The sequence below is a fragment of the Camelina sativa genome, chromosome 19 (genome assembly GCF_030686135.1).
Source record: "Camelina sativa cultivar CO46 ecotype springtype chromosome 19, ASM3068613v1".
Lineage (NCBI taxonomy): Eukaryota > Viridiplantae > Streptophyta > Magnoliopsida > Brassicales > Brassicaceae > Camelina > Camelina sativa.
The window spans coordinates 12,902,726-12,916,378 of NC_141898.1; the positions used below are offsets into that span (position 1 = coordinate 12,902,726).

The window sequence follows — 13,653 nt, forward strand, 5'->3', positions numbered from 1 at the left end:
AATCCAGTAGACTCGACGCTCGACCGTATTGCTACTACTATGGAAGACCGAAATGATATTCTAGAGCAAACGACAAATGCAAAGTCAAAATCTCAGTCAACAAATTCAACTGAAGAACGAATGGCTCTTGTTGTGAAACATGTGAGGGCAGTACCGGATCTGGTTCCAATGACAGAGCTTTATTGGGCATCTCTTGATCTTATTGCAACAAAGAGAACAGTTGAGAACGGATCCTGAACGTGGACAACGTATAATGGAGCAACTAATGTATGAAAGTGATACACAATGCCTCCATGTTTTACGTATGAGACAAAGAGTGTTTTTTAAGCTCTTAGATACGCTAAAAAAGTATGGTCTTAAAGATTCTCATCCGGTAAGATCTGAGGTTGCATTAGGAATGTCGCTGAAGATTTTGGGACATAACTCATCACAAAGGAGCATAGCAGCATATTTTCAAGTTGCACAATGGACTGTGACAACAAAATTTGATGATGTTGTTAATGCCCTTTGTTGCTTGCATTCAGACATTGTATCATGGAAAAGAGAGGAACTTGTCGATATACCACCACGAATCATGCATGATAGGAGGTATTTTCCATATTTTCAAGATTGTATTGGAGCTATAGACGGTACTCATTTACGTGTTCATGTTGGTGGCGATAAAAAGATCACGTACTGGAATCATCATAACTACACATCAATGAACATTTTGGCAGTGTGTGAATTCAATATGAGATTTATATACACACGTATTGGAGTCCCGGGACGTGCACACGACTCCAAGATATTGACATATTGTGCACGTCATGATAATTTTTTCCCATTCCCAAGCTCGGAGAAGTATTTTCTAGTGGATTTTGGCTATCCTAATCGAAGGGGGTTTTTAGCTCCTTATCGAGGTGAATCGTACCATCCAAATCATTTTTCTGGGCGTAGACCAGGCACTGTACGCAAGACATTTAACAAGAGACATTCTTTGCTTCGATCAGTGATTGAAAGAACATTTGGAGTGTGGAAGGGAAAATGGTCTATTTTAGAAGGTCGTGTTCGTTATGATGTGCAAATGCAGGAGAAGATTGTTGCTGCAACTATGGCATTGCATAATTTTATTCGAGATTCTAATATAGAGGACGACGACTTCAATGCTGCAGAAGAAACAGAGAACTATGATGCTGATCGGGAAGGAAACATGTCTCCATCTCATGATGATAATGTAGTCGATCGAAATTATGATCCAACGGCTGATCAATATATGTCAACAGTGAGAGACGACATAGCACGAGAGATATGGGATGCTCGTTAAAGATGCTCTTTATTGGCAATGAACGCATCATCTAAAGATGTTTCTGAAGTTTTCTGTACTAGCTAGTTATATTTAACATTTAATAATTGAGAGAGTGTAAGGATTCTCATTTTTGTATGATTTTACTCTCCAGGTTTTTCAAATTTCATTCATTGATCCTGGTTTTTTTTTTTGTTAAGTAAAGTCTCTCTAAAGTCGAGATTACGTTGGTTAATTATCAAATGATTGTGATCTCAACGACATGAAACTTTCTCAAATATTATAGCACCAACCATCACTATGGATACAGCGGGAAATATGATTATGGACATGGCGGGAATAATATGATTACCCGCCAAAAAGATATCAAAGAGATAACATTGAGAATAAAATATTCATTTGCTAAATAAATTAGATACAAAATCTTTTCTTTTTTACCTAATAAACTAATATAAAAGTGCAGTTCATCTCAACCCTAATATATAATATCTTCTTCTTCGTACAAGTCTTCATCGTTAGAGAACACAAGAAAAAAGTCCCTTTTTTTATTGTTGATTTCTTTTTTTTATTATACAGTACGGTAGATGTGGTTATATTTTTTCTATTGATCATATCAATTTAGCTTTGACTATGTTTATATATATATATATATATATATCTAGGTGATAATAATGGCTTCGCAAGATGATCGTTTGGCTTCGACTCAGAGATTTATGTGGTCGAAGGAGGCAACGTGTGCTCTACTTCAACGGGTAATCCTGGAGAAACAAGAAGAAAAAAATCCCACAACAAAATTTCTAAGTGGTATTCAAAAGGAAAATATTCTTAAGAATATTAACGAGCAATTTGGAGTTGATTTGACTTGGAGCCAAGTCAAACATCGATTGGATTCATCGAAGAAATATTATCATAGTTATAAAAATAATCCAGAAGATCCACGGTATCAAGCACTTGTTTTGCCATTTGTCACATTACTTAATGCAATTTTTGGTGATAGACCAAATGCATAAAGTAATAAACATTTCACTATGAAATTTATTTATTTTTCTAAATAATTATTGTAGTTTTTTTCATGATTTTTAATTATTAATCAAGTTTATTTTTTTTTTTGATATTTTAAAACATTTATATATTATATATCACATTTATTATGTTCCAACCGCTATTGCACCCGCTGGTCAACCAGTCGTAAACCTCCCGCAAACGCACCAATTTTAAACCGCTAAACCAGTCGTTCAAAACGCTTAATAACGCTTGAAACCGCAAACGCTCGCTACTGCAATCTCCCGCAACCGCAACCGCAACTGCAGCGTTTAAACCAATCAGACCCTTAGTTCCCAAATATTAGTGGGAAAATTTATTCCTCAATTTTTTTGTTGACTGAAAAAATAGTCAACATTCACTGGTTAATAAGAGAAAATGTTAAATAACTCAGATTAAAATCTAATAAATTCAGAAAATCTCAAAAATTTTCTCAATTTGAATGCTAAGAATCCTAAGCAATTTCTTCTCACAATCGATCGTAGTTGAGTACAATGTTTCTCAAAATCTTTATATAATAAGATGTGTAGAATTCAAATTGCGTGGAAAACATTTCTAAAATTTCATATATTTCGTTTTTTTTTTTGTATTTAAACTTTTTATGTATTTAGTTAATTTAATGTAAGAATATTTGTGTAAAATAATAAATAGCATAATAGATGTTTTTCCTATTAAAAATATCGTAATAATAAAGATTTTGTAGAAGATAAAGATTAACGTATTATTTGTGAAACACATATACAATGAAAGTCAAAGTATGATGGAATTTGACGACTCATAAGAATAAAAGTCTCATATAGGTTCCAACCAGTGTTTTCAGAACCGGTCCGGACCGGTGGCGAACCACGTTAATCTGCGAACCGGCAGTATACCCTGGATGGATTAATATCAAAACCCAAAGAAAATTGAACTGGTAAAAAATCATATCAATCCACCAAAAATCCAAAAACTGATGAACCATTGAACCGGATAAAACCGGGTTCGAACTTTTTTTTTTGTAAAAACGAATGCAATTAATTACATTTCTAGTTTTATTCTTAACGATTTCTTAAAATAAAAATTTCCGTAATTGAGCTTTTTATTTTTCATACTAGTTTTTTTCCTTCTAGTTTGAATTCTCTGCAACTCAAAGTAATTTTAAAATCAAAGTAATTTTATTGAAACCAATTATTTTTATAATAAAAGATGTTTGATCAGTGCATGTTTTGGTAATCAATTTGGTGTTCATTTCTTTCTCTAGTGTACGTAATGGAAGAGAATGATTACTAAAATATTTTATTGGTAATGGTTAGTTTGTTATACTTTGAGTTTATTACTTAAAAAAAAAACAAAAACATTATGATTATTGAAGTATTTTATTTGGTGTAACCAATTATATCATAGTTGTAATCATTGAAAAAAAAATAGAAAACATATCCTTATCTGTTATTTATAAAAATATCATCAAAATCAATTGAACCCGGTTAATCCCGATTGAACCATATTGACTCATGATCCAGAAAGTTTCCCGATTCAGTTACCGATTTTAAAAACATTGGTTCCAACTTCTTATTGAGTCTTTTATAGGAGAAATGGATGCACAAACAAAGAGGCAAGAAGTTCTTTCATCTTTTGATCGGGATCTCCAAATTTGTCACCTTCCTTGTAATACACGTCTATCACGCGTGCAATATTGACTATTCGAACCAGAATCTGACGTGGTACATCTTTCGAAGTCATCAACTCCTCCATCATCATCTTATAATTCTCTTTAATCATCTTACTCAATTCTTTAACCGCTGCTTCTTTGGTAACACCATATTGCTTCATGTAACAGTTGATGCCATTCGCCACCTCTCCTCTACTCATCTCTTGCTGCCCATTTTTATAAATCCAAAAAATATGTCAATAACAACAATCATCCTTATTAGTAAATGATTGTACCATTTGTTAAATTCATACGTACGTCGAATGTGGCTATGTCATTTCTGAGACGAAACACGACGCTCAAAGCATGGATAATTTTGGGTTTGGATTCGAACCACTCGTACAATTGTTTCTCTTCACATTCTTCCATTACCACCAAGCTGTAGGATGCATAGTCATCCATTGCCGCAGTTTCAATCACAACCTCCATGAAATCGTCAAAGCTTGGCACGTGACCTGTGCGTGACCATGTTGCTAAGGTATTGTACGCTATCCCCACACTCTTGATCTATGGTTCCAATATCCAAAACCAACATTATATATATTTTTTCAATGAAAATTCATCTTGAATGTTTGATTAGCTACATACGTACCTGATCTATTATCACACTACAAGATCTTCCTCTACTGCGCATCTCCCGTTCAATCTCTTCCACGGTTTCTAACAAATTTTGGAAATAGGTTTTAAGATAGTCTGGTAGATTTTCAATGGCTCCACGATCCCACCTGCCCATTAAGTCTATGCTTAAGACTAAATGACTAAAGAGTTAAGTTAAAATTGACAATCGAACAAGACAACTTAATTAAGAACATACTTTTGCAAAGCATCAGTAAGACTTATAGCTTCAGGAAGAGTGGCATAGGCATCATATGTATCATCAATAACCGTCATGATCATAGTAAGCTTTGCGGTTATCATTCTCCCTAGCGAATATCTTGGCTCGAAAAACAATGCCACTGATCCCAAAAAGATCTCCACAGTTCTATTCCTGATGTAAGGAAGCTTAGATACAAAATCAAAGCCGTTCCACCATCTGCGAACCAAAATTGGAAAAAAAAATATATAGAAAAATGCAATAGCTATAAGAAGATATATTGAAGATATTTGACGTGAATATTGAGAACTAGCTACAACGACTTTACTTGGTGAGAGCTTTTAGCTCTTTGATGAAATGAAGCCGGCAAAAGTTGAAGTTGAGCTTAGCAAACTTGAGGAGTGTCTCGTCATGGCCTTCTTCTTTGTCGTAGAAAGAGATGTATTGTTTTGCGACTAATATCTCTATGCTATGATATCGAGGTCTATACAATGCGTTTTCTACATGCTTTAATAGATTGGAGCTTGTTCCTTGGTTTGTCAACAACGACTCCAAGTGGTACCGCGTAAAAGTCAACGCTTCGTCCATTATATCTTCAGATAGTGTCCCGAGATGTGCTGCTTCGTACAGCTGTAGCATACCTCTAATATCCTTAACTAGACTTTCCTTAAACTTTCCATCTTCACCTTTGAATCTATCAAACACATCTGTACCCGACCATATGTCATGTTATCTATATATGTTAATAAAGAAAGCTTATAAAACACGTTAACGTTGTTAATTTACCGCACGGCATTTTGTGTCCGTATAGTCTGAAAACTTCAAACATGATTGCGATTGTTTCCAAATCATCTTCTTCCGAAATTAAACCGTCCAACTTCCCAAAAGCCTTGTGTAGAATCTCTTCGATTTCGCTCTCGAAATAATGAGCGGTACCGAGGCTGATAAGCAAATGGATGATACGAATCCTCACCGTGTCACTGCTGTGAGGAGACATGAGCATCTCTCTTACTTTAGGCTTCAACACGGATTCAATTTCTTGCTCAAGTCGTTAATATAATAATATAGCTTAGTCAAAGAAATATGTTTCTGCAACAAGACTTACCATGGTGATAAGGAGTGTACTTACAGAGTCAGCGACGGGAACATAGAGGAAGTGATCTCCCCAAAAAGATGGAGAAAAGGACGTCAATGGACGAGTATTCTCAAGATCACCACTATTCTCAGCTTTAACACAGAACAGGCCGTGTTTTTTGGGTTTCTTGAAGGAAATAGTTTGGTTTTTAAGCAAATGGCGAGGAAATATAGAGAGGCTAGTCTTAAGACAGAGAGGGACGGCGTTGTGATCGCCAGGGAGAGCTTTAGGGCCAAAAGTGATCATGCTTGATGCTTCCATTTTTAGTCGCCTGTTACTAAAAGATAGACACGAGAAAGTCACTGCTGTTTTTTGGTAGCTAGGATGTATACATTACTTTGCTTTCTTATCTCCACTATGTTTTAAATAGACACGGAATCTTGCGGAGAGGCTGAAACGTGGTCTGATTGGATCAATGATAAAATATAATCAAGGGTTTCATGGACATTGTGATTCATAATGTCATCTTTAAATAAAATGATAAGAATAATATTAGAAGTATACTTAAAATGATGTATATATTAAAAGAGAGAAGATAACGTTATATATATAAACTAGAACTTGTACCCGCGCACGCGCGGGATTTTAATTTAAAATATTTCTTATCAATAGAAATTGTTGAGCTCAAATATAATCATTCCAACTTTTGAGTATAAATATATAACTTATTTTACTCAGTGATATACAACATATATATTTTTTAAGATAATATTTCTTTGTTATATCTATTTGCGATTTTACGTAGGAATTTAGTTAAAATTTTTATCTATAAGAATCATTAAATATGAATATAATTTGAAGGATTAAAAGATAAATCTACATAAATGCCGTACTTATTTTACTAATCTATATATAACATATATTGTCTAGCGTCGCAATAATATTGTCGACAATCTTCTGACCTTTTATCTTTAAAAGAGTTCATTCCATATTCATATCCAATGAAAACATAATTTTAAATTTCTAACGTTAATGTCGATCGCTGACATAATTATAGAGACCATTTAAACATATCGATATCTTACATTAAATGCGAATATACAAAATTTCATGAACAATTTTACTGCTATGTCGATATAATGAGGTTGTCCAAATGCATCATCTGCCATAATAAAATTTCAGACTAAGTCAAGAATGTTTCCCACAGTGAATATCTATTCACTAATCCAAGCTACACATTTTTCTAAAATCTCATATGCTATTTGCAGATGTTAATTTTATGATGCAACCCCAGCTTCGTCTTCTAAAAAAAACATAGTGTACTTTAAATATTTTATATCATGTTATAAAATTGTAGCTCTAGTTGATAATAACCTTATGAGATATGCTACACAAATCACATGCCACTTTTTGTAACGGCTTGAATATCATTTTTTCTATATTTCCTGACCATTGATTTTGTTTTTTAGATAGATTATTTATTCAAAATTTTTTTCATAGTTTTCCCAAAAAAAAGTGTGCCTCTTACAATGTATTTGTTTTAGATCAAAACTTTTAAGTTAAGTTAATTCAAGTAATTAATATTTTCTTTCTTATAAGTAAAATGTAATAATAAATCTTTATGGTATATGTTTCTTAGAAACTAATGTTTCACTTCAGTTTTATTTTCATGTTTAGATTTTTATAAATACAATTACATAACTTGTTTTTTACTCCAGCATGCATTAAAATCTTACTTACATTCTAAAACTCATTAACCCATTCTAAATTTTAGAATATAATAATTTTTTGGTTATAATTTTAATAAAACATTATTACTAAAACAAATTTATATTATTATTTTTACTATTTTAAAATTTTCATTTAATTTACTTAATTCATTTTTAGATAGTTATTATTTTTATTATTTACTAAAAAAATATCTTATTGTTTATACTATTTTAAAATTTATTTAATTTTAGTTAATTCGTTTTTTTATTTATTTTTTACTATTATTAATTATAATTAATAAATATGCAATGAATGAATATTAAAAATAATACTTTTTTATAAAAAAAAATTGATTAGGTGGATGCTGAGGTGGAGGAAGGAGATGAATGAGTTGGAAAAGTTGGAAAAATAAACTAATCATACAGTAACAATGATTAGCCACTATTTTGGAGATGAATGAGTTGTTATATATATGCCAGCTGTTATATATATGCCAGCTGAATGAATGAGTTGAATGAATGAGTTCAACTTGTTCAGCCACTATTTTGGAGATGAATGAGTTGAATATTATTCAACCCAATTTTGTTCAACCCATTTTTTTAATTTTAAGCAATCATTTGTAGCTGTTATATATATGCCATGTTATATATATGCCAGCTGTTATATATATATATATATAGATTCCTAACAAATCGTTAAGGAGGACAGCATGTTATATATATGCCAGGTTGAAATTAAAAATGCGTTGAAGGATTTAAAAATGGGGAAAAATGGGAAGCAAAACAACATATATATTAGCTAAGATAATAATACTCACGCCTAGTGATACCATTATTAAAAATTGTTGTATTTCTAGTTATTAAATTTCCTCATTTTTTATTTAATAAAAACTTGTTTATTTGAGCTACCCATATTATACAATATTATTACTAATAATTATTAATAATTATTAGAGCTATCATTAATGAAATATTGTCATACCATCAATGAAAATTGTTTATTTTTTTTTATTATAGATAACAATAATTAAACGTGGATAGCTCAAAGATCAAACAACTTTTTTTTGTTGACATAACTTATATACCATTAATGAGAAATTGTTTGAGCTATCAATTTTTTGGAAAATAAAAGAGTGGTGAGATCTTTGAGCTATTCATCAGTACTATATATCCTTGCAAAAGACATATATCGACCGTAAAATGTTGAGGCACCGCACAATAACTGGGTGTGGCACATTTGATCAGTCGTCAAGAATTCTTCCATGACTATCTTATAGCTATGTCAAGCCATCTTACTCAATTCTTCTTCTTTATAGTAATAAAGTGTTGGCACTTGGCACATCTCTTTCTGGTTTTTCTTCATGATTACCCATCGAACTAATCAATGATTTATAAGACTAGCTAACGTCACATAACAAAGAAATTTGATTAATTAATAGTACTCATAAGTCTTAATATATAACATATTTTTGTCATTTGTTACAATACCTCGAAGCTGGCTATGTCATATGCACACGTACGTTGTGTAATAGTAATATAGTTTAAGGATCTAATTGTAATTAAGTTAGCCTAGTGTTTTATTTTGTATCCTATATATGATGTAACATCCGCGAACAAAAAAGTGAAATTTGGGGTTGGGTATCGATCGACACCAGCTTTTCTGGTTCTACCAGATTGTTTTAATTCGCAGTTTTGGGTTGGTTTGGATTAATTAGTTTGTCTAAACCGAGTATATAAGGGGCGAAACGACCCAGGTCGAGGGTTTTAGATGTTTTGTCGCCGTTTGCAAGAGAAAAGAGAGAAAAGTGAGAGTTCGTGTCCTTGAGAGATTTTGGCTTGTTTTTGGTGGTTTTGGGTGAGATCTGTTACTACGGGAAGGAGTGTGGCTGCTGGGAACGAATGAGAAGCTTCTTAAGGTGTTGTTCCACCGTTTCTCAATCAAATCTTCCTGCAAAAGAGGTGAGTGCATGACCATGACTTATCTAAGTCTGAGAATCCTTTGTTTGCTTGATTTGTTGTGTTTTGTGGTGTTTTTCTTGGTTGTGGTGGTTGTGTTATGGTTATTATAGGTTCCTAAAGCTTTTGGGTGAGTTTGGGGCGGATTGGAGATTATTGGGAACGGAGATTTGATGATCGGCTTCGAGCAGAAGGTGTTTGCGGGGTCGGTGTCGATCAACACCAAGTGGGTGTCGGTTGACACCATGTTGTGGCCAGTGTCGATCGACACCTCTCTGGTGTCGGTCGACACCAACTTGTGTGTTGCGGTTTTTCCTGGTTTGTTGTGTTGTTTGTTGTTTGTTAAACATTGGAATCTCAGTTGCTTGTGTGTATAGCTCAATAGATGGGAGGATTGCCTCACTAAGTATTTGTGATAATACTTACGCATCTCAATTGTTGTTTGTGGTGTGCAGGTATGTGACGTGTAATCATGGCGATGAGGAGGAGGATAATCTAGGGTCTCGTTTGTGTGATGTTGGTTATGTTATTGGAACCTTGTGTAGAGAGATGCTAGGTTGATGGATAGAATGGTTAGGGAGGTTATTGTGTTGATGATGTACCGGTTTTTGTAATATTGGTATGTTTTCGCTGTGCTTATGGTATTTGCTGGTTTAATGAGGTATTGTGGTTTGGTTGATTTAATTAAGTAGTATGGAATGCTTAGTTATATATTATTATATAAAAAAAAAACGGGTCGGGTTGTTTCATTTTGGTATCAGAGCCCTTACGGTTCTAGGACGGGTTAATGGATGGTTTAGAGTGGCTTAAGAAAATTTAATTGGTGGAATTATTTTCCTGTTGTTTGATGAATGATGTTGTGTGATGGAATTGATTAGGAAAAGTTAGTCAATTTGTTTGTGGTATGGAGTCCTAGTATCATCCTCTTAGAGCCTTCAATGAGATTCCACGGTAAGATGTGTGTTTTGTGTGCGGTTTTGATTTTTGTGCTTAGCCATCTGTTCTGGGTAGTGCAGATGGTTAGAGGTGGGGATGCTGTTGGTCGCGGGCGTGGTCGTGTTCGTGGTCGTGTTCGTGGTCATGGTCGTGGTTGTGGTCGGGGACGGGGTCAGGTTCCCAAGGCCAGTGAGAGTGTGAACCAGAGCTTGGCCAGTGAGGAGGTCGCGGATTCACAGGTTCATCCTAGTGTGTCTGGAGACCAGGCTGGTTTGGGTGACGGCAGGGCGGATGGGACCGATGTCAGTCACGGTGTTGCCCTGGGTGTGGGGGTTACCGCGGAGGGTGCTCCAGGCAGGGAGGATGTCTTGATGGGCTTGTTAGCTCAGGTTTTGGCACGGCTTCCAGCAGCAGTGCCGCCAGTGGTTGGTGGGCAGGTTCCAGCAGTAGTGCCGCCAGTGGTTGGTGGGCAGGTCTCCGCGGTGCAGCCTGTTGCGGGTTTGCAGGCAGGTGTGCAGCCGGGGGCTGAGGTAGTGGACGCTCAGTATGTGCAGATGATGGTGCAGCTGCAGCGAGTGGGAGCAGGGTCTTTCTCGGGAGGTACAGATCTGAGTGTAGCGGATGAGTAGAGAGAGCGGATGGAGGATCTTTTCCGGTCGCTTCGGTGTCCCGACCAGTTTAGGGTGGATTTGGTAGTGCACTACTTGTCAGGTGATGCACGTGTGTGGTGGAGGTCGGTGACAGCACGGAGGGTGCAGCGAGATATGACTTGGGTGGATTTTGTGAGGGAGTTTAATTCGAAGTATTTTCCACAGGAGCCTCTTGATCGCATGGAGGCACGGTTGACTCAGGGGGACCGTACAGTGTGGGAGTTGGATGTAGTGTTCAGTCGACTTGTGGGGTATGCAGGCCGGGCTTGGGAGCCATAGTCAGCTAAGGTGAGGAGGTTCTTGTTGGCTCTACGGGATGATCTGAGGACTCTGTGCAGGGTGAGGAGCTATGCTACAAGAGCGGAGCTGGTGGAGACTGCAGCCGGATCGAGGATGATTTGAGGTCACAGTTAGTGGTGGTCAGTCCAGCAGTTCAGACAGAGGAGACATTGGAGCCGGGCATTCCAAGAAAGGATAGCAAGTCAGAGCAAAGGCGCAAGAGGAGGCGGGAAGAGACGACGGTGGCAAACCCAGGTAGTCTGGGATGCTATGGGTGTGGGAGCACGAATCACAGGTTGGTAAGCTGTCCAAAAAAAGGTGACTCGCAGGAGTATCGTCGATTGTGTTATCATTGTGGGGAGGAGAGGCATATCAGACCTTTTTGTCCTAAGTGGAGGCAGAAGATGGAGGTTGTGGCACAGCTGAAGGGAGAACCGGGTGCCCATTCCGGCGCTTAGTTTTAGCTTTTGCTTTCTTTCATTATGTATTTTCGTTTGGGTTGTAAATGATTATTGCATTTGAGGTTTTAATAAAAATTGGAGTTCTTTGGATTTGGGAATTGTGAAACCAGTGGGAATAAAATAGTTCGAGAATAATATAAATGGAAATTTTCCATAAATAGAAGGTCGCTATAAAAGGAAACTTTCCATAAATAGAAAGTTCTATGAATAGTTAAGACTTGTATATTTTTGGAAAGGGGATGTGAAATGCATGGAGTGGCGGGAAAGTTAAAGGTTGACCGGATGAGTGGTCACAAATGAGATGATCATTTCTCAAGGTTTTTTTTGATTGGTGAGGTCACGGTGCCAAGAGAGGTAGCTTGGGTTTCTATAATTGGAAGTTTCTAGAATTAGAAAGTTTCTAAAAATGGAAGGGTTTTTGTGGAAAGTGTGATGATCCTACGGGATGTGTACCTTGGTGGTGGTTTTAGTGATGCCGAATACAATGTTGGTGGTCCCGGTTGTTGGTTGCCTTTGTGGCAGTTCTTTTGGACATTTTTCGTAGCCAAGTGGCGGTCCTGCGGGACGTTGGTGTGGCTTTTGTGACGTGTTTAGGGTCTTTGTGAAATCTCGGTAGCCTTTGTCGCGAGTGTTGGCCACAGGACATTGCGATGTTCTTACGGAAGTGTTGAGGTAGATCTAGTCGGGAGATACTTGATGACATCAGGCTTGTTTGCTCAAGGCCGTGTGGGCCTAACTCATGTGATACCGATAGCTCGATGGACTTTGTGGCCAGAGAGTGGGAGTGGTATGTTTGCTTCGGATGACGATCCGAGAGTGCGCTTTAGGGTGACGACCCAAGAGCGGGATTTTGAGACTCCCTGGATACCGTAGCTGTGAGCCGTAGCTCAGCAGTGAGCCGGTATGTCTTGAGGGTTGTGACCTGAGAGCGGGGGGAGTGTGTGTGAGTGACTTCCCGGATGCTGTAGCTTAAAGTGGTTAGCCTGATAGCGAGCCGGCATGATTCGTTGGTTGCGACCACGGACGGGGGAGGAGCACTGAGTTATGAGCAAATAACGTCTTGGATGTGAGCATATTGGCTAGAGGGAGACCTCGGGGTTCAGTCGGAGGTGTGCGGGCTGTCGCGACAGTTGCACAGGAAACCTTGGCTGACGGTGTTCAGTCCTTGGCGGATCGATGGTGCTGCGGGATTCGAGGACCAATCCTTGTTGGTGGGGGAGAATTGTAACATCCGCAAACCAAAAAGTGGAATTTGGGGTTGGGTGTCGATCGACACCAAGGGTGTGTCGATCGACACCAAGGGTGTGTCGATCGACACCAGCTTTTCTGGTTCTACCAGATTGTTTTAATTCGTGGTTTTGGGTTGGTTTGGGTTAATTGGTTTGTCTAACCCGAGTATATAAGGGGAGAAACGACCCAGGTCGAGGGTTTTAGATGTTTTGTCGCCGTTTGCAAGAGAAAAGAGAGAAAAGTGAGAGTTTGTGTTCTTGAGAGATTTTGGCTTGTTCTTGGTGGTTTTGGGTGAGATATGTTACTGTGGGAAGGAGTATGGCTGCTGGGAACGGAGGAGAAGCTTCTTAAGGTGTTGTTCCACCGTTTCCAATCAAATCTTCCTGCAAAAGAGGTGAGCGCATGACCATGACTTATCTAAGTCTGATAATCCTTTGTTCGCTTGATTTGTTGTGTTTTGTGGTGTTGTTCTTGGTTGTGGTGGTTGTGTTATGGTTCTTATAGGTTCCTAAAGCTTTTGGGTGAGTTTGGGG

At 37.1% G+C, this 13,653-nt stretch overlaps 2 protein-coding genes across 2 annotated transcripts; one reads left to right on the forward strand and one right to left on the reverse strand.

The window, feature by feature from the left end:
• The first annotated feature begins 253 nt into the window (after positions 1-253).
• Positions 254-1,303, forward strand: LOC104767795 (uncharacterized). The gene has a single exon (XM_010491771.2). It carries the CDS (start codon positions 254-256, stop codon positions 1,301-1,303), a length of 1,050 nt encoding a protein of 349 aa, XP_010490073.2.
• Positions 1,304-3,639: 2,336 nt separating this feature from the next.
• LOC104766285 (terpenoid synthase 25-like) lies at positions 3,640-6,310 on the reverse strand. The gene is made up of 7 exons (XM_087500618.1): positions 5,930-6,310; positions 5,611-5,866; positions 5,153-5,531; positions 4,825-5,043; positions 4,603-4,735; positions 4,269-4,517; positions 3,640-4,177 (listed from the first exon to the last, which is right to left on the reverse strand). Exons 1-7 carry the CDS (start codon positions 6,218-6,220, stop codon positions 3,884-3,886), a joined length of 1,821 nt encoding a protein of 606 aa, XP_087356744.1. The 5' UTR covers positions 6,221-6,310; the 3' UTR covers positions 3,640-3,883.
• Positions 6,311-13,653: the final 7,343 nt, after the last annotated feature.

Excerpts from the sequence above, each read along its gene's own strand:
- LOC104767795 (XM_010491771.2), top strand. The coding sequence starts at position 254 with ATGGAGCAACTAATGTATGAAAGTGATACACAATGCCTCCATGTTTTA.
- LOC104766285 (XM_087500618.1), bottom strand. The coding sequence starts at position 6,220 with ATGGAAGCATCAAGCATGATCACTTTTGGCCCTAAAGCTCTCCCTGGC. Across the intron at positions 5,867-5,929 it reads GTACACTCCTTATCACCATG|CAAGAAATTGAATCCGTGTT; the intron begins GTAAGTCTTGTT and ends TAACGACTTGAG. Across the intron at positions 4,736-4,824 it reads CTTACTGATGCTTTGCAAAA|GTGGGATCGTGGAGCCATTG; the intron begins GTATGTTCTTAA and ends CTTAATGGGCAG.